The sequence below is a fragment of the Bufo gargarizans genome, chromosome 10 (assembly GCF_014858855.1).
Source record: "Bufo gargarizans isolate SCDJY-AF-19 chromosome 10, ASM1485885v1, whole genome shotgun sequence".
NCBI classification, from domain to species: Eukaryota; Metazoa; Chordata; class Amphibia; order Anura; family Bufonidae; genus Bufo; species Bufo gargarizans.
In genome coordinates this window covers 122,416,616-122,440,184 of record NC_058089.1, presented here as the reverse complement: position 1 = coordinate 122,440,184, position 23,569 = coordinate 122,416,616, and the positions used below count along the sequence as shown (strand labels likewise).

Sequence of the window (23,569 nt, the reverse complement as noted above, 5' to 3'; positions counted from 1 at the left end):
TAATAATGAGGAAAACCTCAGAGATTGCTGTTACACGCCCCCGCAGCTCTGCAACTGCATGTCAACAAAGGGGCCAGAACAGAACTAGCCAAATGAGAAAATAGAATTATGAATATTTATTTATTTTTGCTTAAAAGTTGCTTAGCTTATGTATATAATGCGGACCATCAGATTTAACAAGCAGAGATCTGGCTTTGGGGAGACTGAGCCTGTGTGTCCAGCAGCACCCATGCCGAACCCCAGGTGGCGCTGTACTGTGTCAGTAAGGATGCATTCACATGACTGTATATATTTTGCGGTTCGCAAAAAATACAGATGACATCCGTCTGATGCCCGTGTTGCATCCATGTTTTTGTGGAACCATTGTAAAAATTGCCACAGGATGTACCAGGACATACCCCATATAAAGTAGCTACACCACTGCTCCTAGGGTCTCCGCCGAGCCTTCTGCACACCCCGGGTGGCGTGTCGATAGCGTTGTCATTGCTCAGTGCCGACTGATGACCTTCAGTCCTATGGAGAAGTAGCACATGGTATGTTCAGTCATAAACTCGCCTCTCCTGTGTGTGAACTTGCATTGCTCCGTGGGACTGAGGTCAAGCAGCAGAGGTAGTACTTATGTTTTCTTAGTCTAGTTCGTTGGCCCTTTAAGAAATATATGGTTTAATTACTAACTTGTCTTTCTGTCCTTTAGGTTATTGCGCCGTACCTGGAGGTTACTGTTTAAGCGGTCATGCTGTGGCGTCTCCGTATTTTCCAGTTAATCATTGCTCATTTACAATTTGGACACCCAGACTGTGTTCACACGTGGCGGCAAAACACCTTGGGGTCCACCTAGGGGAAATCTGTATTTTCAGGCCACGTCCGACTTGCAATTTCTGCAGACCCATTCATTCCTATGTGGCTGCAGAAACTGCAGACATCCGCGTGCTGTCCGCATCCGTTTTGCGACAGTAGGGCGGGAGGGGAAGTTCGGGAATGTTCACGGACTGCTTACGCATTTTGTGGATCCGCAGTTTGCAGACCTCAAACTGCTTATATTCACTTCAGTATAGCTGAGCTGCAATACCAGACAAAACCTGTGGACAAGTGCGGCGCTGTTTCTGGGAGAAAGCAGCCATGTTTTTATAATACTATAAGCTCCTTTTAAAGGAGTCCTCTCACATCAGAAAATGGCATTTATCATGTAGAGAAAGTGAATACAAGACACTTACTAATATATTGTGATTGTCCATATTGCCTCCTTTGCTGGCTGGATTCATTTTTCCATCGCATTATACACTACTCGTTTCCATGGTTACGACCACCCAGCGGTGGTCGTACTTGCACACTATAGGAAAAAGCGCCGGCCTATTTGAGCTCCCATGCTCCCGGCCACTAGAGAGGCTGGTGTTTTTTTCCTGTAGTGTGCAAGCACGACCACCGCTGCTGGATTGCAGGGTGGTCGTAACCATGGAAACAAGTAGTGTATAATGTGATGGAAAAATGAATCCAAAGCTTTCTCTACATAATAAATGTAATTTGCAAAAGTCAGACAACCCCTTGGAAGTCTTGGATCATGTTTAAAGGGGTTGTCCAAACTCCATAGCCATTTTGGTTATAGCCCCTTAAAGGTGTCGTCCCAGGACAATAACTTATCTCCTATCCACATGATAGGGGATACGTGTCTGTTCAGCGGAGGTCTGACCGCTGGGGCCCCCGCCGATCACAAGAACAGGGGCCCATGTTTCCACACTTGAATGGCGCTGCAGACACGAGTGCTTTAGTCACCTGTATAGGACCATTGGAGATAGCCGAGCGCCTGTACTCGGCTACCCCCAGCAGTCCCATAGGGATGAATGACGTGGTTGGTCACACATGGAGAACACGGGCCCCTGTTGGTGGGGTCGGATCTTGGCAGATTGTTATGGGACAACCCCGATAACCGCCCAGCCTACAGAAAAAAAAGCACTTACCTGTTGACGCACGTCTTTCCATCACCAGGGGTTCCTGGTCCCACTTGTGTGACGCCCCGTCCATTATCATGTGCACTGTTGCAGCCATTCACTGGTCTCTGGTGACGTGTCCGTGGACGGGGATCCTCCATACTGGAACGCATCACAAGTGAATAGGTGTGTTTTTTTGGCTGAACAGCTAAGGGACCATAACTGAAATTTCAGTGGGGGTCGGACAACCCCTTGAATATATGGATGGCCCTATTTAGGAATGATATGACAATAAACCTGCAGAGTTGTCGGGATCTCCAAATCTGCAGGATGCCGTAAGAAACCGTTCACACACTTTACATGCTGCCCTTTATGGAGGCCTGTGTTTTGCCTACGGAGGAGCACACACAGGCCGTCCTAAAACTGGGGGTCGCTTCCTGCAGCGGAGGTAGGTATCACTGTAAGACCTCTTGCACACAAACGTATTTTCTTTCCGTGTCCGTTCCGTTTTTCTTTTTTGCGGACCTTATGTGGAACCATTCACTTCAATGGGTCTGAAAAAAAACGGAAGTTACTCCGCGTGCATTCGTTCCTGTATTTCCGTTCCGCAAAAAAATAGAACATGTCCTATTATTAACGGACAAGGATAGGACTGTTCTATTAGGGGCCGGCTGTTCCGTTCTGCAAAATACGGAATGCACACGGAGGTCAGCCATATTTTTTGCGGGCCGCAAGAGGCCTTACGGTGATACAAGTTCAGATAAATACATTACAATTGACAATATTTCAACCCCTTTTTGCACAAAGCCGGAGATGGCGGTAAAATGTCAGCGCGCACTGTCCAGCACGACAACCAGATCTGGGCAGGATTTAATATTAATCCGAGCTCTTGCGGGGGCCGACTCTCTGTGAAATTCTCAAGGTTCCTGAAAACAATCTCGTACAATAGGTCACATTTTATGCCGCTGACCTCAAAGGGCCAGAGAAGGCAGCGGGCCAACGAAAGATCCCATTTATAGATGAGGGGCGGAAGAAACGCAGAAAACAAGCACCGGTTTTTAATTTGGCCTCTAATTGGAACAGGCCAGGGGGTTAAATGTTGCGAGCGCTGCTGGCATAGGGCAGGCGCCACTTCCTTCTCAAAGAGCTGGCCACTTCAGATACTGGCAGATTCATAACTCCAGGGGGACCCTGTTTCCAAGTTTGGGGTCACCCCGTAACCCTCCGGGCCTCCCCCGCACTCATTATCTCACATGTTTATGGATACTTTGTAAATGACTTAGTAGCTGAAGATCTTAACGCTACACAAATATCTTTATTGCTCAGGGAATTGGGAAATTAATGGCGCCATCTCCTTCCCTTGCTTGGCAGATACAACCGCTACGGTTAGTGACTGACTGTGTGTTATTTTTATTTATTTTTTGGGTTTGACGTCAGGACGGTTTATATGTTCTGGATGTAAAGTATCTCACAAAAGTGAGCACACCCTCTCAGATCTTTGTAAATGACTTTTCATGGGACAGCACTGACGATCTGACACTTGGATGCAAAGATATCATAAAATGTGAGGGGTGGACTCCCTTTTGTGAGACACTGTGTGTCTCTTTTTGGGAATGCTGAGTGGTGACCAACATGGCCGCGGTTCTAGCTCTTGCATAGGGGTCATAGCGGAGGCTTTTCTGTCTGTTACATGGCGGCATGAGAGAGAGAGAGACAGGTATTACTACATGACCTATTGTATTTTCCATTCGGGAGTTTTGGAAAGCTGGGAGGGGTATGCCGTCACTTCAGGAGTGGTAGGGATCCCCAGCCATTTTGGGAATCGATGGGGTCAGCTGCAGCTCCCTGCACAGGGGAAAGCTGGGGCATCGCTGTGCTGAGCAAAACCAGCACTGTGGCCCCTTCCTGTTCAGGATCACTGGCGGTACAAGAAGGGCACACCCCTTTAATTGTCATGGTTCTCACTACAGTAAAGTTATTTGGTAATCAATGGAGTTCTATGGTAAGCAAGCAAATTTAAAGGGGATGTTGCATGAGGATATCTCCCAATTCAACGGGGACCCGCCAGGAGGATTCAGGCCCTAAAACAGTCACCAGTGATCTGTACTGGCCTTGGCTTCATCCTCACACTGCGCATGCGCTGGGTGCCACCGTCTGATGACATACCTGACCTGTGGGACATTAGTCAAAGCAGAAGGCAGATGGTCCATTCTGAATCTCTAGAGCTGCAGCTCCGCCCCTTTGACTCCTTACAGGTCATTTAAATATATCATGCATTTCTTTTTCTATGTTATACCTCATCTGCCAGAACAGATGCTCAACCTGTGGCCCTCCAGCTGTTGCAAAACTACAATTTCCAGCACAGCTGTGACTGTCCAGGCATGCTGGGAGTTGTAGTTTTGCAACAGCTGGAAGGCCACAGGTTGGGCATCCCTGCTGTAGGACATCATCGTCAACCTGATACCGCCGTGGATAACAGGATGGCGGCAGTTTTGGGGACTAAATTCTCCTGGCAGGTTCCTTTCAGTTTTGGTTCATTAGATGGGATCATGTAGTGGAGACCACGCAAGGCAAAGAATCGTATCTTTTGGACGCTATAGCAATTATGGGAAGAATTTTGGGGGGATGGGGGGGCCAAGTACTCTTTAGACGGGTGAAGCTAAGCCTTTACTTTCTCCACTGTCACCCCTGCCTGTTTTTTTATTTTTTTTATTAGCAAATGGGCAAGGATGACAGCAGGAAAGCACAGAAGGGGTAAGGCTTCCTTCCTTCCATGCTTTTCGGTGTCTCCTCTGGCCTAGTAGTTGGCGAATTTCTTCCAGCCTCCCGGTATGCCCGCGTCCGCCTATTGATATTGGAAACAGCAGGGATTGTCGGCTGCTCCGTCCATGTGGTCATAAAAATTGTTAAAAATAACATTTAAGCTGGCAGCTCAATGGGGGTGTCCTTTCTGCTGCATCTTAGGGTGTGTGTAATTTCTGCTGCAGCTCAGGGGGCGTGTCCATGCTCCCCCTATCACAGCTCAGGAAGCAGTTGAAGGATGAAATTGAGCATGTGCGACCATCTCAGCAGGTCAAAGAAATAAAATAAAAAAAACAGCAGGTGGCGCTATACAGATGCACTTTAATAAATAACTTACTACTAAATATTTAATTACAGGCGATTACAAAAGTGTTAATATCCAGGAGCCGGTTTGAAAACTGTAGAAATATTTTTTGTGGCAAAACCCCTTTAAGCTACAAGCGTGTTGCCTGCATGGATGCTACTCTATAATATGTATGCAGTATATGTATCGTGTGTATATGTTGTGACGAGGTTCCTCATGTTCTATGTGTTGTTTCATCACTGAGGCTAGCCATACACATTAGATGGCTGTCGGCTATCCCTCCCAAGCCCGCCATACACAGGCATGCTCAGCTCAGTTGAGCGTGCATGTGTCCTGAATGGGGTGAGGGTAGTAAGCCACTGAGAAGAAAAGGATCAGACATGTTGAAATCCAACTGTGTGATCTTTCTCCCCCCCCCCCCCCCCCCCCCCAACATCTGCCATCAAGGGGGGGGAGAGCTCATCGAATGGTCGGCCGGTCCCATCAAAATCGGCAAAATTTTCTGACATTAAAGCCGCATTCACACGATGGCAGTGCCTGTTTTGCAGACCACAAACTGCGGATCTGCAAAATGGCGCGGAGGGACGAATCCGGAAACACATGGAAGCCATTCTTTGTGCTTCCGGTTTCGTGCCTCCGTGCTGCAAAAGATAGGACATTTCCTTTCTTTGGCCGCATCATGCGGATCGTGGACTCATTAAAGCCATGCAGGATGCCCGCGTTTCTCGGATCCGCGGTTTGCAGTCCACAAACCTGGCGTGGCGGTCACACAGCCGTGTGAATGTGGCCTCATCTGTACACCCATCCTATGACCAGATACGTGCCCTGCTTGAATTCTCACATTTGTCTGTTCTTTTTTTAAATTATTATTATTATTATTATTTTTTAGAATCGGTTTATGACCTTCTCCCAAAGGAGCTGCAGTTACCGACATCTCGTGAAACCTCTGTCGCCCCAATGAGTCAGACGAGCGGAGGTGAGGCAGGGTCGCCTCCCCCAGCCGTAGTCGCTGCTGGTACGCATATCATTTCTTTTCTCTTGCTCAGTAGACGTGCCATCCTCTGTGTTGTTCTCTTCTACTTTTCTGCCTTTTTGCTTTATTTTATTACTTTTATTGCTGGCTCAAAATGAACAGCGCTGGTAAAGCAGAGCCTCAAACCACCCCCTAGTAAAAAAAAATAAATAATTTTTTAACTTAGATTCTTAAATAAAATACAAATATTTTCAAACGTTCCACTTTTTGCGTGCATGCCTATATTTAGTAAGCAGGATATTAAACTAAGTGATACTTTTCTGAGCCGAGCAGAATTTCTCCCCTCGGGTGCCAGCACACGTAGACTTGGTTGGCAGCCGGAGTGCTCCACTCCTAAATAATTATGTAATCCTTTTATATTACACCCTAACTCCTCTTTGTTGTACTAATCGCCCCTTTCCTTTATCCTTTCAATCTTTGGAAACCATTTTGGCCTTTTTTTTTTTTGCTGCCTGTTTCCTTTTATTACTATACAGTTGTATTATTATTATTAGCCCCATGTCCACCGGTTTATGTCCTTTTTATATACAGGAAATCCTGATAGATATGATATGTATAGATACACCTCGGCCATAAGCAGCATTGCCTTGGTCCCGGATACGGATGTGCCCAGCGGGTTGTTATAAACCTGGCACTCTGTTTCCACGTGTCGCAGTCACGTCCATCCGGTTCAGCTTATCCAAGGTTTGAAATGTAATACTTTACAGCGCTGCTCATTGTCCTGCAGGGTTCCTCCAAATCTGTGGTTTTATTGTGATCTGTATCCAAGTGCAATATTTTTTTTTCCAATTTTTTTATTTTTTAATTGCACCAAATTTGCCACCTTTGCAGTAAGCCCACAGATTGCCTTGTGCCCACCTTCTATTGCTTGGTTACCTGAGTATTGCAATACAATGACCCAAATTCATTACATGGAATATACTGTCTGTTGCCTCACCGCTTTTCCGCTGATCAAACCCAGTTTTGGAGTCAGCTAAAAAAAAATAATGGCTCTTGTTTATATTGGCTGCGGTTGGCGGCGGTAATTAGAGATTACTCGTATCGGCTGCCGTTATCACAGAATGTGCAGGGGTTTATTAACCTACTAAATCAGTCCGGACAGTCCGCCGCTGCTACAGTGCTCCGAGGGGGGGAATAAACAGGTATTATATCTTATCTAAAAATAATTGCATTATAATAAGAATAATAATACGCTCCAGACCTCGCTCCTCCCGAAAAGGAAATGTTGACCTTGGCTGTAGGGATCGTGAAATGCAAACGTTTTTTCCTCTGTTGCTTCCCAGTAACAAAAGTGTTTTGGTGTACTTGGCCGCTTTCGTCTAAATATATGGAGGACGTATTTTTATGTTGTGGGTCTTCCTGCCATTTGGATCTGGGAATGTTTAGAAAAAATAAAATCCCCCCCCCCCCCCCTCCTGGAACAAGTTCCTGCAAAAAACAAACAAAAAAAACCTAGGCCAAAATGAAATAAAAAGCCTTAAACTGCTAAAGTAAAATAAAACAAAAATAAATGGAAAAAAGATAAAGAAGTAGAAATGATCTGGAAGATAAAGCCCTGTGTGAACTCATGATGTATGCCGCGGAGTTCTTCTGGATTAATGGATGCTGGTTTCAAAAGGTGTCCTCTAACTTTCCATAGGGACCAAATGCTATATAAATCTACCAACCAATTTCTGTACCCATAAGGCTGTCCTCCGACTTTCCATAGGCCCTTAATGGCCTCTAAATCTACCAACCAATTTCTGTACCCATAGGGCTGTCCTTACGACTTTCCATAGGCCCTTAATGGCCTCTAAATCTACCAACCAATTTCTGTACCCATAGGGCTGTCCTTACGACTTTCCATAGGCCCTTAATGGCCTCTAAATCTACCAACCAATTTCTGTACCCATAGGGCTGTCCTTACGACTTTCCAGAGGCTCTGAATGGCCTCTAAATCTACCAACCAATTTCTGTACCCATAGGGCTGTCCTTACGACTTTCCAGAGGCTCTGAATGGCCTCTAAATCTACCAAACAATTTCTGTACCCATAGGGCTGTCCTTACGACTTTCCATAGGGCCTGAATGGCCTCTAAATCTACCAACCAATTTCTGTACCCATAGGGCTGTCCTTACGACTTTCCATAGGGCCTGAATGGCCTCTAAATCTACCAAACATTTTATGTACCCATAGGCCCGTCCTACGACTTTCCATATGGCCTGAATGGCCTCTAAATCTACCAAACATTTTATGTACCCATAGGCCCGTCCTCCGACTTTCCATAGGGCCTGAATGGCCTCTAAATCTACCAAACATTTTATGTACCCATAGGTCCGTCCTCCGACTTTCCATAGGGCCTGAATGGCCTCTAAATCTACCAACTATTTTATGTACCCATAGGCCCGTCCTCCGACTTTCCATAGGGCCTGAATGGCCTCTAAATCTACCAAACATTTTATGTACCCATAGGTCCGTCCTCCGACTTTCCATAGGGCCTGAATGGCCTCTAAATCTACCAACTATTTTATGTACCAATAGACCCATCCTCCGACTTTCCATAGGGCCTGAATGGCCTCTAAATATATCAACCAATTTCTGTACCCATAGGGCTATCCTCCATAGGCCCTGAATGGCATACCAATTGACAATATACAGAGGTATGTCTTTCTCATCTCTGCTACCAGTACTATCAGCCCCTCCCGCATACAGAATGCATGGCACAATGGGAAGGCACAATAAATAAGGGCTTTTACGTGATAGGATGAGTGACTTTCGTGCAATAAAACGCGCAGTTCTTGTAAGTCAGTAAAGCCTCATATGTGGCTGCCGTTTGTGAGGCTTCCTGGAATAGCCCTTTAAATGGTGTTGTCTTGCCTTTAAATATCGCATTCAACATTGCATGGCAGAGGAGACGACTCCTGAGAGGGAAGTAAGAAGGGACTATATTATCAGCTGCCAGTGGGGGAAGGAGACTGATTATGCTTAGAGCCCACCCCCAGCAGGACAGATTAGCAGCAGCAGTAAGGCCTCATGCACACGACCGTATGTACGGAACAGCCTGATAGAACAGTCCTATCCTTGTCCGTAATGCGGACAATAATAGGACATGGTCTATATTTTTGCAGAACAGAAATACGGACATATGGAAACGGAATGCACATGGAGTAACTTGTTTGCGGGCCCATTGAAGTGAATGTTCCGCATACGGTCCGCAAAAAAAACGGAACGGACACGGAAAGAAAATACATTCGTGCGCATGAGCCCTAAGGGAAATGCATGGAATAGAAAAATGCTGAGGAAAGTATTGTTTATGCTAGAAACATAGCAAATTACATGAAAGCAGCTATTCGCAGCCGTTCAGGATCTACGACCCCCATCATGCCCAGAGACTTTGGGTACAGACTGCATCTTTGCAGGTGCCAGAAACGTATTATTACAGGACAATTTAGAAAAAAAAAGTAGTTGCATTCTGCTGTATAATGAGCTCGATGCCTCCTGGAAGCCGCAGATTCTTGGTTTCTGCCACATTTCATTTTCTCATTGGATCTGAAATGAAATATACGTAGAGCTGCACTGTAAAGCATGGGGGACAGAATAATAGCTTGAGCTTCTGAGATTAAACTTCAAACGAACAAAGCCATCAAGGCTGATAATATAAAATGTGGCAGATACGTGGTGGGTTTTAATAGTTAACCTCACCTCCGCTATAGGTCCCATAAATAATTTTATTTTATTTTTTTCCTATTAATATATTGCGACTTATAAATTACTGTCCCTTTTATACCATTCTAATTACCGCCACAACTGCAGCCAATTACGAGACATGGCGGGGGGGCGTGTTGAGGTGATACTTTTCGCGGAGGCGACCAGTTATTGAGTTTCCTCCCTGTAGACTGATCGGTCTAACAAACCGTCTGAACATAACCTGTGTATGAAGGTGTGAGTTTTGGGAAGATGGCGGGTGGGTTTTGGGGAGGGGGTGGGGGGGGGGTGTTATGTGAATCCGATAGTACTTCAGAGTGAATGCGGACTAAACTATTGATCAAATTGACCTAGAAATTCCATGTGATAATTGGATTGCTTTTTTTAAAAAAAAATTATATTTGCTGGGATGCGGCTGTTTTCTCTATTAATACAGTTAACTTGCATTCTAGCTTCTCCACTCAGAGGCAGGCATCGTGTGGTGGGTTGTGTGACTATGTCTGTCTATCAATAGTGAAGACAAATATTGCCAGAGACACTAAACCCATCCAAACTCACCCAGGGTATAGGTCGGTCTCGTTTTCAGACTTCTTCCTAAGCCTTTTTTTTCTTTTTTCTTTCTTTTCTTCTTTTCCCTTTTTTTTTTTTTTTTTTTTATTCAATTTTTATTTATTTTTTTCAGTTATGATTAGTGGATTGATGATGAATGTTGGTTAAAAAAAATGTTAATTTGACTGTTTTATTTCATTTTTTTTTTTCACAATATGAAAAAAAATTGGCAAATTTATTTTTGACATAGATTTGTGGCCACTTTGCTTATAGACTATGAGCAAAAAAAAAAAATTAGTTAAAATTGGAAAGGTCCCCTCAGTATGACGTGTAGTTGGTTCCTGTAATTTGTACGTGTTATTGGATTTGTTAAATTTGGGTATGAAATATAATAAAATATTTATATGCTTAGTGATAACTGGTTCTGGTATTTTATCTACATCCATTCAGTTATCCATTTATTAAAAAAAAAAAATACAGATGGGAGTTATCTACATTGTAGTAATATTATTACAATGTATTATGTTTCCATATCGGCCTAAGCAATGTGGACTTCTATACAACAAAAAATAATGTAAATAAGGAAAATGTATTTGACAAACTCATTTCATGTTTTTTTTTTTTTTTTTTCTTCCAACCATTCTTTGTGTGGTTGGTAATATTATTAAAAATAATAATAATAATTTTAATCATTTTTTTAATCTTAAAATTGGTATTCTAAGAATAAGAAAAATGTAATTGACAATCTGAGATCAATATTTATTATTATTATTAGTTTTTTTTATAGCAAAATTGGTCTTTCAAATATAAGGATTATTTAATTGACACATGGAAACTGATATTAATTATTACTTTTTTATTGCAAAATTGGTAGTATAAAAATAAGATTTTTTTTATTAACAATCTGAGATCAATATTTATTAGTTTTTTTTATAGAAAAATTGGTCTTCTAAATATAATAAGGATTATTTAATTGACGCCCTGAAACTGATATTCATTATTACTTTTTTATTGCAAAATTGGTAGTAATAAAATAAGATTTTTTTTATTAACAATCTGAGATCAGTATTATTATTATTAGTTTTTTTTATTGCAAAATTGGTCTTCTAAATATAAGGAATATTTAATTGACGCCCTAAAACCGATATTCATTATTATTACTTTTTTATTGCAAAATTGGTAGTATAAAAATAAGAAAAAATTTAATTGACAATCTGAGATCAATATTATTTATTATTATTAGGTTTTTTTATATCAAAATTGGTCTTCTAAATATAAGGATTATTTAATTGACGCCCTAAAAACTGGCATTCATTATTATTATTTTATTTATTTTTTTGCAAAATTGGTAGTATAAAAATAAGAAAAATGTAACTGACAATCTAAAACCGATATTCATTATCATTACTTACATATTCAACAACATCCTGTCCTAGGAGTCCTTTGAACAATTCCTTTATTGTATAGAGAAAAAGAACTGAAAAAATCCTTAGTGAGGAACGACTATTGTGGCAATAAATGTAATAAAATTTTTTAAAAAATCATGCCTGCAATCTGTGCTAAAAGCAAAGTTGCTTCAAATCTTATTATGCAAAAATAAAATGTTATATTAATACAGAAGCATTTTCTTAATGCATGACCCCAAAAAAATACAAAAAACTTCCTCAGCACCCATACAGTACTATGATTTTCTTTTAAATGTGAATGTTTTTGAAAGTCACTGAATTTTTTTTCTTTTTCTTTTTTCATTTCAGCTGCAAAAGTATAGCAATGTGCACAAACATGGTGTAAAATGGAACTGATAAAATATGGCACAAAATGACATTTTTTGAAAAAAATAATAATAATAATTCTCCACCAAAAACAGCAGCTGCCAATAGGTGTGATTACTCCCCCCTTATTACAGTGGTTATCCCCGCCAATAATATTGTCTTAAAAGGAAGTGACTCGTTACCTTTGGTATGGGGGGGGGGGTTACATAAAGGTGTGAAACGAGGTTGTCACTGGTAAATTAGTATTTAGTTAATAATTGAGTTGTTATTATTCTATTTTTCAGGCTTGTGTGTAAAGCGTAACCTATGTATCTGGCAGTGCCATTACGTATAAATTAAAAAAGGTGGAGTAACGTATTATATATATCTTGGTGTTCGTGCCTAAATAATGATTAAAACAAGCGCACAAAAAGTCACCTGTGGTAATAATAAATCCACCAATAGAATAATACGTTTTAGCTCGTCTTCAAACCAAGAAGGTTTCTTAAGGCCAACGCCCAATTACTTAATTACCCCTTTCACATTATCTTTAGGGCCCAAAGCCGTATCAGTTCCATTTTGCCGAATACATGAGTTTGTCTTATACTCTATTTTTTTTTTCTTTATTATTTTTAATAGTTGATTAACTGGAATAATTAGCAGCTGTTTCTCATTTATTTTCTCATATTTTTATTCCAGGATTTGCCTCTGAAGCAGGGAGTGTCTGCATTAAAAATGACCTGTAGTTCTCTGCTTCATAGGTTAGAAACTTATATTTAATATTTTGTGGCTACAGTCAGTCCCACTCCAAAAACAAACAAACCCAAAATGACTTGTACCAATTGGCAATAAATGCTGACCATACATTTCGTAGGGGGGTGTTTATAGACTTTTTTTTTTTTTTCCAATTGGCCAAAAATTCTAAATTTGATCAATGAAGGTCAAATTATGTAACTATTTTTAATTTTTTTTAGTGAGGTTCTTATTTTTACACTTTTTGTTTTGACGATATTGGTGCAGCCAATACAGTTTGGGCATTTTAAGTGGCCGGTGCCCTTATTGGCTAGTAGTATTTTATCTAATTTTTTTGCATTTCTATATTTACCAAATTTCTACTTTTTTTTTTTTCCTGTGGGAATTAAAGTAATTGGATATATTTTTGAAGAAAACAAAAAAAAAAAAATCACTAAAATCCATTGGGACTGCTGGCCAGTGCCGGTGAAAATGTGTGTATTTACTTTTGGATTATACACTGCAGATGCCTCATCTTCCTCCTCTTCCACCATGGGCGGTGCTCGCAGTTCCTTTACCACCACTTCCAGCCCTTCTAATTACTCTACCTCACTCACCGATACCAAAGCTATGCAATCCTCTACCACGAGGGTAAGTAAGCCAGGGGTAAGTGATCAGCTGTTAGCCAGTAATGCGGGTCGGCAGCAGTCGGTGCCATTGAGATGGACAGTCCTAAACATTTCACCGCCCCCAGAAGACCTGCTGGATAGCAGTCAGATGTCCTGCCAAGATGAAGGGGGTGGCCTGGAGTCTGAGCAGAGCTGCAACATGTGGACAGAAGACTCCACGTCTAATTTCAGCAACATGAGTTCTCATTCTTACAACGATAACACCGAGGTTCCACGTAAGTCACGCAAACGAAACACGAAGCAGAGGCCTGGGGCCAAGAGACGAGATTCCATCATGGACGTTTTTGATGCAGACAGCGCCAAAGCTCCACATTATGTTCTCTCCCAGCTCGCCTCGGACAGCAAAGGGAACTGCCAGGCTGGAAATGGGTTGGTATTTGAATTTAATACACATCTTCCCTCTGTCCTATCCATAAACCTTTCCTTTGGTGTCTTAGGGTGGATCATAGTTATGTAGTTGGAAAGACCTATGTCCCTCAAGTTCCACCAGGGTAGGGGAAGACGACCCAAAGGTTGTCAGCGAGGTTGCAGCCGTAGTGTAGTGAGGGTCTTGCAGACGTCCAGTACATTTGGGTGATGCAGCCATTGTCTGGTGGCCGCCAATATTCTTGAGCACTAAGCCAATAAACATTTATTGTAAACCTATAACTTAGTAGAAACTTGAAACTGGCCGACGAGTAGATCTTCATGATGACACGTTCCAGCCCCATGTTTATTTCTGCGGCATATTCCGCAGCGCTGTACAGAGATTGTCACCATTCACATCAGTCCCTGTGTCCAGGACTGTTAATTCCCCTGTTTCAGACGCACACACGGTAGAATCTGTTTTAGGGTGCATTCACACGACCGTATAAATGGATCCGCATCCGTTCCGCAATTTTGCAGAACGGGTGTGGACCCATTCGTTTCAATGATGCGAACAGCACACCATGCGCTCTCCGCATCCGTTGTTCCGTTCCGCTGCCCCACAAAAAATATGGAGCATGTCCTATTCTTGTCCGCGGTTGCGGACAAGTATAGGCATTCTCTATATAGCGCCGGCCATGTGCAGTCCGCAAAATGCAGAGAGCACATAGCCAGTATCCGTGTTTTGCGGATCCGCAATTTGCGGACCACAAAACACTTACGGTCGTGTGAATGCACCCTTAAAGTAGGCCAATTAACTTCACAATATATTTTTGGGAATACAGGAGGAAACAGGAAACCATCATAAATACAGGGGGAACGTACAGACTCCTTGCAGATGGGGACCTTGGTTATATTCAACCCCAGGACCCCAGCGCTGCAATGCAACGGCGCTAACCACTGAGACTGAAAAAAAGTTATGCAAAATAGCGCTCCTCTCTAGTGCCACCTATTTGGGGGTAGCTGCCCTTTTAAGTTGATGTCCGACCTTTTAACAGGCCTCGCCACGTGGTTGGAAGCCAAACCAGAATCTTCTCCAAAAGATGGAAAGGGACCCATCCATAGACAGCTGTTTAATCACTGGTTGGCTGGATGAGGGACCTTTGACATGGCATTCTGTTTTCTTCCCTCTGGAGGAGAGCTACTTTGCAAACCACTGAGCCATGCTTGCTTTACATGTGCCGGAAATGGACATCCATTTGGGCTTGTATATGGTAGGTTATTGACGTCCATAGAGAGTAGCTGCTTCTCTGTGCGTTTGATCTACAATGCATTCTCTGTGTTTTACACTGGATTTGTGGCCCAGTGTTTGGCCATCGTCCTACTGCTGATCTCCATGAAGGGCAGTGGTTATTAGGATCTCGCGTTTCATACACGCCTGGATCCTGAGGGCACCCAAAGGCATCTCTTCTACATATGACGAGGCTATATAGGTAGGCCGCAAGTCCATTCCATGCCGGGGCTACATGGTCACTTGTGACCTGCAAGTTGCTGTGAAGCAACCGTTGCAAGAATCTGTCCTGCAAAATTGGGTTGTGGTTTCGGCAAGTAGTTGTAATGTAAGCGGCACTGCCTGGGATCTTTGCCCCTATGAAGCATGTCCCAACCAAAGGTGCCATGTAACCTGGACCTTAATATTTTATTTAGCAGCAGGAATATTAAGCATACGACTATATGACAGTTTACCGATTCAGGTTGTGTCATTAAGTTATAATATTCTGAGAAGTTGTACCATAGCCCCCATCATCCCCTAGCAATATTCAGAGAGCAGTACTTAGCATAGGCGGCTCCATCTATTTGATTTCATTTAATTACATAGCCTTAAAGGGATTGTGTCACCGATTAAAATTGTCCGCATTGATACATAGCTGTGGTTCACCCCATTAAAACGCTGTTTCTCTTTAGTTGATCCGAGGCTTAATTCCTGCATTACGATACTTTTACTTAATATGCAAATGTGGTATTTGGTGCAATGAGGGAGTCACCATTGCTCTTGTTGCACCCAAGCCCTACTTCTTTCTGAGGCGAGCCCCTCCCCGGCTGCTTTGATTGACAGGACCAGGGAGGGGCTGACCGCAGAAATGAGTGGAGCTTGGGTGCAACAAGGGCAATGGCGACTCCTTCATTGCACCAATGGCCTAATTTGCAATTTGTCCATAGATCGGAGTGGCCCTATATCTGAGATTAGTGGCAGGGTTTTCCTTGAAGTCTCCCCTTTTTGCACATGTAATCCAGGCGTAGCAGACACAAGTGCGTAGACCGTGTGCAAACCTCTACCGTGCCAGCAGGTCTTATCTCCTGTGTACTTGTAGGATTGTTAACCGTTTTATGTTGATCTGTGCATTTGTATTTGAAGCTGTTTGTTAAGATCGGGATCCTGAGACACTTTAAAGGGGTTTCCGGATTAGGCGGCTTCTTTTGAATGACCCGTAAGGCTATGTTCAGACGACGGATTTTTCAAGCTTGAAAAGGATAACGCTAATTTGCAAAAGAATTAAAAAATTTGCAGCTGACCTCGAACCTCAGTGGGGCTGATCCACATGTGGCTGATTTCTGTGCAGAAATATCTGACACCCAAGTGACACATCACTTCTTTTATAAATATGCGACCATGTGACCCGCCATGCAACATTCCCATTGAAAACAATGCGGGCAGATTTCATACGTGGCGAAATCTGTATGAAATTTCCATCGTCTGAACATATCCGTAGGTGATTTTTTTTTAGGGGTGAGGTTTGCCATTTGATCTACCGCCCCACCTCCCCCGTCCTAATTCTGGACGACTGGCGCCTTCTTGCATTGCGCAGATTACCCCTAGCAAAAAATTGCCTTTTTTTTTTTTTTCAAATCGCCGTGACCTCCTTAGACCAGACTGTCGTTATGTGAAAACTGACGAGCAGGCGATTTGCAGAGTACAGGCCACTGCTCCAACTTGTAAAGGAAGAGATTAAGTTAACATAGTAAGAAGTTTCTAAGAAGTTTGCAGTAAATTGAAAATCTGTAAAAAAAAAAAAAATGTTTTTAAAAAATGTAGTGTTGTGACCACAAGTGCAGGCAGAAGGGTGGGAGATGGGTTGGGTTTAGTTCGGGTCCGCGGTGGAGTCTCATGTGCAGTCGTGCTCCGGTAAAATGAATGGGCGCAGCTGTCAGAGGTAGGTAGCTGCGGAGAAGTAGTCCACAGGAGTCATCTGGCCATAGCAGCCAGGGTCCACGTGTTATTTTGATATGCAGCAGCTAATATGGTCGCTATGGGCAACACCACCTACTTTTCTTCTCTCTTCGCAGTGCAGCTTAGTAGATAGGGGCAGTTGTGTTCTCCCTCTTTGGCTTTCTTTACTGTGCGTGTTGAAATCTGAAGACATAGAATTGACGTTCTCGCGTTCCTCTCAGAGCCTCAGAGCCTCCAAAGGGAGGGAAGAAGAGTCCATTGCTGTGCGAGCAGTTCCCAACGAAAAGTGAAGGGAAAGAACTGAAGATTGTGGTACAGCCAGAGACGCAGCATCGCGCCAGATACCTGACGGAGGGAAGCCGCGGCTCGGTGAAAGACCGGACACAGCAGGGATTTCCTACAGTCAAGGTAAGTGTGATTATCACACTGGGCGGCTATTCACCACATGCATGGCCCCTGGACTATTGGGAAACTACAACTACCAGCATGGCACCTCCTAGGAGTACAGGTTTGTAAAATCCACAAGCAAGATTTGTTACCATTCCACAGGCTAGGCCAGGGATCCGCAACCTCCGGCACTCCAGCTGTTCTGAAACTACAACTCCCAGAATCCTTCTTTCACTTCTATGGGAGTTACAAGAACTGCTGAGTAAGTGTGCATGCTGGGAGTTGTAGTTTCACAGCAGCTGGAGTGCCGACGTTTGCTGATCCCTGGTATAGGTTATAAATGAATGATCTCTGGGGGTCCACCAATGATGATAGCAGAGGTCATTGGAGTGGTGGTGCACATGGAGGACCACCATTCACTGTCTATAGGACTGCCGAGTGCAGCACTCGTGGATCTCTGTCAGTCTTATAGAAGTGAATGGAGGGGGGGGATCACACTTTATTAACACGGGGAACTTGGAGAACCCTGTGATCGCTGGGGGGGTCCAAGCACTGAGATCCTCCAGTGGTCGCACATTTCTCACCCATCCTACGGATAGTTCTAAGAAGGATGAGGCACTCGTGTCCTGTTGTTTGGGGGCTCTAGTCGTGGGGTCCCAACCCCCAGGACATAAATTAGAGAAAATAAACTTAGGCACTCCTTGAGATTTGTGTGAAGTATTGTGCTTGTTTTTATTTGGTTTCCATATGCAAGTTGCCTTCAAGGGGAGCCTAAGTTTATAGGGGATAAATGTCTGTGGATCAACCCCTTTAAAGAGACTGTCCCGTTTCCTGATAGGACAGTGATTGTGGGCCCCACGTGGGGAATACGAAGTATTTGCAGGGGCTAAGAAAAAATATATACCTTCCTTTGACTTGGGGCCCATTCAGAGCATCAGTACTCCGTTCTGGGTGTAGTCTTAGTTTAGAAAGGACAGCACCAGGACTGACCACTGACAGTGGGTCAGTTCACTTGAACGAGATCCCCCAAGGACCATAGGTCAGGCACTGTCCTGCTCAGACTTTGTGCTTTTGCTCATTCACTTCCCGTCGTCCGTCTGAATAAGCCCTAATGGCTCCTTGCTTCAGAATGGAGTAGTGGGCAGATACTGCCGAGCCTAATCCATCCAGTCACATAGACTATCACTTCCCACATGGTTCCTGTGGAGGGTAAGGGTAGGTTTGTAAGTCATCGTAACTTATATTGGCAGACGACAGTGCAATCTAGAAGGACCTTTTCATGACAGATGTGCCACCAATGTGGAGAAGTTGACTCTACAGTTATGGCCGTTTTCTATTACATGGAATGGGAGACATTTAAAGGGCATCTGTCAGCAGTTTTATCCCTATGACACTGGCTGACCTGTTACATATGCGCTTGGCAGCTGAAGGCACCCGTGTTGGTTCCATGTTCATATGTGCCCGCATGGCTGAGAAATATGACGTTTTATTATATTCAAATGAGCCTCTAGGAGCAACGGGGGCGTTACCCTTACACCTAGAGGCTCTGCTTTGTCTGCCGCTCCCCCTCCAATCTGATTGATAGGACCAGGTGTGATGACGTTTATTGCCTGACCCTGTCAATCAAAGTGCAAAGGGCGTGGCAGTTGCAGAGAGCAGCGCCTCTAGGTGTAACGGTAACGCCCCCATTGCTCCTAGAGGCTCATTTGCATATATTAAAACATAATTTTTCTCAGCCATGTGGGCACATATAAACATGGGACCAACACAGATGCCATGTAACAGGTCAGCCAGTTTAAGGCTACATTCACACAAACGCATTTTATTTACGTGTCCTTTCCGTTTTTTTTTTTTTGCAGATGGCATGCAGACCCATTCAAAAATTCGGACAGGGCACCGTGTGTTATCTGCCTCCGTATGTCCGTTCAGTAGCCCCGCAAAAAAATAGAACATGCCCGTTTTGCTCACAAGGATAGGCATTGTTACAATAACGGATGCCATACGGACGTCATCCGATTTATTTATTTTTTGCACATACGGTCGTGTGAATGTAGCCTTAAAAGTACAAATCTGCTGAACTGACAGCATAAATCTCCCATCACCTGGAGACATGTTGGTATACGGGAATATAATTTCTATTATGAATTTCATTAACTTTAATGCTTCAAACCGTAAGAGCAATGATTACAGTGCAGGATCGGGCAATATAACCGTGCGGCCCTTGACTAGACAGCCTTCTGCTCCGGCTCCAGGGGACGCGATGGCAGTGGCTCCAGTACTGAAGAATGCATCCCAGTGGCCAGAACAGGACGCTGTCCAGTCGCGTGCCGCCGTGTAAGCCAAAGGCATTGAGATGTGTGTGTTGCATGCATTTTGTACGATTTTTGCAGCCTGAATAGAAGTGCCTATGCCGGCACCGTAGGTCATAGCCGCCTTATTTTCCGAAACAGCTGTGAGATTTAATTCCTCTTTTGCAGCTGGAAGGTCATAATGAGCCTGTGGTGCTTCAAGTGTTTGTAGGCAATGATTCCGGCCGAGTGAAGCCGCACGGATTCTACCAGGCCTGCAGAGTGACCGGGAGGAACACAACTCCCTGCAAGGAAGTGGACATAGAGGGCACCACAGTCATAGAGGTCATGCTTGACCCCAGCAACATGATGACCATAGCGTAAGTAAATGATCTACCAGCAGCTCCCACCCTCAGGAGCTGAAGCGCTGTACCCCTCGTGACAGGTTTATGTCACTGTGCGACGCTGGCATGCTGCTCTTATTGGGCCTTATCAGACGTTTTTATCTAAAATGCAGAAATTCCAGATTCTGTTACCGCTGGACCATGCAAAGAATGCAGACTTTCCTGAAATGCTGCATAGAGCAAAGGCATACAAAGGAAAAAAACCTACAGTGACCCCATACAGTGTTTTTCCTCAGTGCAGAAATGTGTAAATTATTTATAGGAGCCACCAGTTTATAAAACATTAGACATATCAGTTAAGTTTTTACTGGTCTTTTTTTTTTTTTTTTTCGTTTTTGGGGAGGGGGAATTTTTTTCTTTTATTTAAAGGGCCACACCTTTCTGCAAATATAACAAATATATGGTGTAATAGTGTTAAAGCTTGTTAATGGAAAGAAAAAGTGCGGGTAATGTGGGGCTTGTTCCATGGAGGAAGGTTCAGTATAGCAGCACGGAAATCTAGTACCTTTTTCACAGATCTGGTAAATTCCATAGAAAATGAATCCGTTACCTGAAATTGCAGGAGCAGGCACATGGGGAATGGAACCAGGGTTGTAGGCACGCCTGGTGTAAACGCTGCGGATTCTCTGCAGAGGAATGGCACGTGTAAAATAGCGGCATTTACGGATTTATAAAGTGGCTTGCGCTGTAGAAAAAAAACAACAACCGTAAAAAGTGACGTGCGCTGCAGGATTCCAGTAGGTTTTACCCGCGGCTTCCATCCTTTGCAGCGCATTGGTTGGAGGCCGGAGAAGACCCGCTGTGATTCCTCCAGCAATGCCACCACAAAAAAACAGCCCATGGCAGGCTTTTAATGTTTTTTGGCACCTGCACATTTTGGCCTTACCCTCAATCGTCCAGATAAGCGCCATCCCTACACAGTTTATAGGCCTCTGTAAAGTGAATAGTCCTACTAACATGTCTGTCGGACTTTCCACCGTGTGATTTTCACAATAAAGTAGGATTTTTCTTAACATTCATTAATACCAAGGGTAGAAAACTTGGTAGAGATCATCGCCTTATGCACTTTTTGTTAATTTGTGTGCGCCGTGTACCTCGAGCCTTGGAAGAGCTTCCTAGAACAGGTTACGGGGATAATGTCGGGTTTTGCAGCTGCTCTGCAGTTTTTGGCTTGCCTTCTCGTTCGTTCCCCTCCAGTCAGTTTGTTGTTAATTGCAGTTTAGCGGTAGTATCCATAGAAACCATACCCCGCCATGGGCTCTCCGTTGCATTAAAAGCCTTCACATTTTAACCCTTTCCTTTTGCTCTTCTCACAGGGTTGATTGCGTTGGGATCCTGAAGCTCAGGAACGCCGATGTTGAAGCCCGCATCGGGATCGCCGGTTCTAAGAAGAAGAGCACACGAGCGCGGCTTGTGTTCCGAGTAAACATCCCTCGGAAGGACGGCTCCACTTTAACCCTGCAAACCCCCTCGTCTCCTATCCTCTGTAGTATGTGTTTTCACTGCGTTACGTCACATTAGACATTGCCACCATATGTTTTATAGCATGCGGATATCCTCTGACTTCTGAAACATATTGTAGATGCATCCTCAGTCCATACCGGTGCAGGGTGAATGGGAAGCTCGGTTAGATGGGTCCTGAACTGCTGGCTAAAGTTCAGTTTATATTCTTTTCTTACTGTATGGGTTGGCCAGGACAGGTCACACATAGCAGCTGTAAACTTAAAGGGGTTTTGTTATCTGGGACTTTGATGGCATATCGCTCGAATATGCCATCAAAAGTCAGTTAGGTGCATGTTCCACCTCTGAGACTTATACCTGTCTCCAAAACGGGACCACGAAAGTGAAGAAGAGTGCACCACACCGTGCATGCAAGGCCACGCATGCACATTCTGGCGTTAGGTGCGGTTCCCAGAGGTGGGACATATGCCACCAATGTCTCAGATAAAACAACCCTTTACAGACCATTACCTAATCCTGCCTACAGGGCTTAGGCTAGTTTCACATCTGGGGCAGAGATCTGACTATAATGGTGTTGGGCAGAGATCCATCCACTACCCCGCAAATATGCAGAGAATCTGTTGGTCCCAAAAAAAAGCAGTTTTTGTCCAGCCTATTCCTGGCATTGCCTTCCGGACCTGCTGGCTGAAACACACAGCTGCCTTATCCTATGTATGGTACTTTAGTAATACATTGCAGCAATTTAAATGACTAGGCGACCATGGTATACACGTATTAAACAGGAAGCTCAGAGTGGGAGCTTCACTCTTTGAGTAGCTCTCTGCTGTGGCTTAAAGGGGTTATCCAATCCTAAAAAAGCCCCCCCCCCATATGCCGGGGCCCCCACATTGAATATACTTACCTAGGTCCCCGCCCCCTGCAACACCGCTGCAGTTTCTCCCCGTGCACGGGGTAGCAGCCAATGGCAGGCGGTGACGGGGACAAGGCTCCCTAGCATCACTTTTTCAGGCCACCTTCTTATCAGTAAGATAACAACTGAGCTATAATGACTGTTTATAAGGGCAGAGAGAGATAAAGAGTCCGTCAGCTCCCCAAATGACGGCGCAAATGGAAAATCCAATTGGTGCTTCTAGAGCATCTCAGCTCTGTACAGAAAAAAGGACTCCGTATTTTTAATAAAGATTAATCCCCAAAAAAATATTTTGCTCAAAATGAGTACAATGCAATAATAAAAAAATCAGGTTATCCCTTGTCCACAGGACAGGTGATAACTATTAGATCAGTGGGGGACCTACTGCTGGAACCCCCACCGATCACAAGAACGGGGGGGCCCTGTACCCTCTGCAGACCCCTGAAATGAATGGAGCGGCCTGTCGGGTATGCATGCAGCTGCTCCACCCACTTCTCTTGGATTTCTGGAGATAGCCGAGCTCTGTACTCCTCTATCTTCGGAACTCCCATAGAAACTAATGGAGCAGCCTCGCCCAAGTGCGTCCGACCGCTCGGTTCATTTCAGGGAGGGCTGCAAGGGGTACGGAGTCCCTGTTTTTCCGTGATCCCTGGGGGTCCAAGCGGTAGGAACCCCACCGATCTAATAGTTATGCCCTATCCTGTGGATAGGGGATAACTTAATCTAGTTGGAATACCCCTTTAATAAACTCGGCCCCTTTTGCATTGGCATATCCAGCTATAGCAACATGTAAACCTGCTCAGGAGCTACAAACGCAAGCTGCATGGAGACGAACGATCATATTAGCGATCACTTATTCCCACGCGCTGGGAGTGGAGCAGGATATCTGCGCGTGTAAAGGACACCTAAGGCCCCACTACACATTAGATAATCGATGGCGGAGTTGGGAAGAATAACTTTCGTCCAACAGCTATTAAAGATGCATGCAGTTGTTTATAGTAAAGTGAGTTTTTTTTCTTCTTTTTTTTTTTGGGTGGGGGGTTGGAGATCAATGATCTATTTTCGGGGCTTGAACAC

At 44.0% G+C, this 23,569-nt stretch overlaps 1 protein-coding gene across 8 annotated transcripts in view; it reads left to right on the top strand.

Annotated features, from left to right (window-relative positions):
* The window catches only part of NFAT5 (nuclear factor of activated T cells 5), a 104,819-nt gene that overhangs the window by 56,059 nt on the left and 25,191 nt on the right, over window positions 1–23,569 (top strand). For 3 of the 8 annotated variants that reach the window (XM_044270665.1, XM_044270663.1, XM_044270664.1), the window contains exons 2-6: window positions 5,921–6,046; window positions 13,306–13,837; window positions 17,264–17,450; window positions 19,907–20,097; window positions 21,438–21,610. In XM_044270665.1, the coding sequence (XP_044126600.1) occupies window positions 5,921–6,046; window positions 13,306–13,837; window positions 17,264–17,450; window positions 19,907–20,097; window positions 21,438–21,610 (1,209 nt within the window). Of the gene's footprint in view, window positions 1–5,918; window positions 6,047–10,199; window positions 10,317–12,746; window positions 12,809–13,305; window positions 13,838–17,263; window positions 17,451–19,906; window positions 20,098–21,437; window positions 21,611–23,569 lie in introns of those variants that run through there. The other 5 variants (XM_044270670.1, XM_044270667.1, XM_044270668.1 and 2 more) reach the window with 5 other exon arrangements.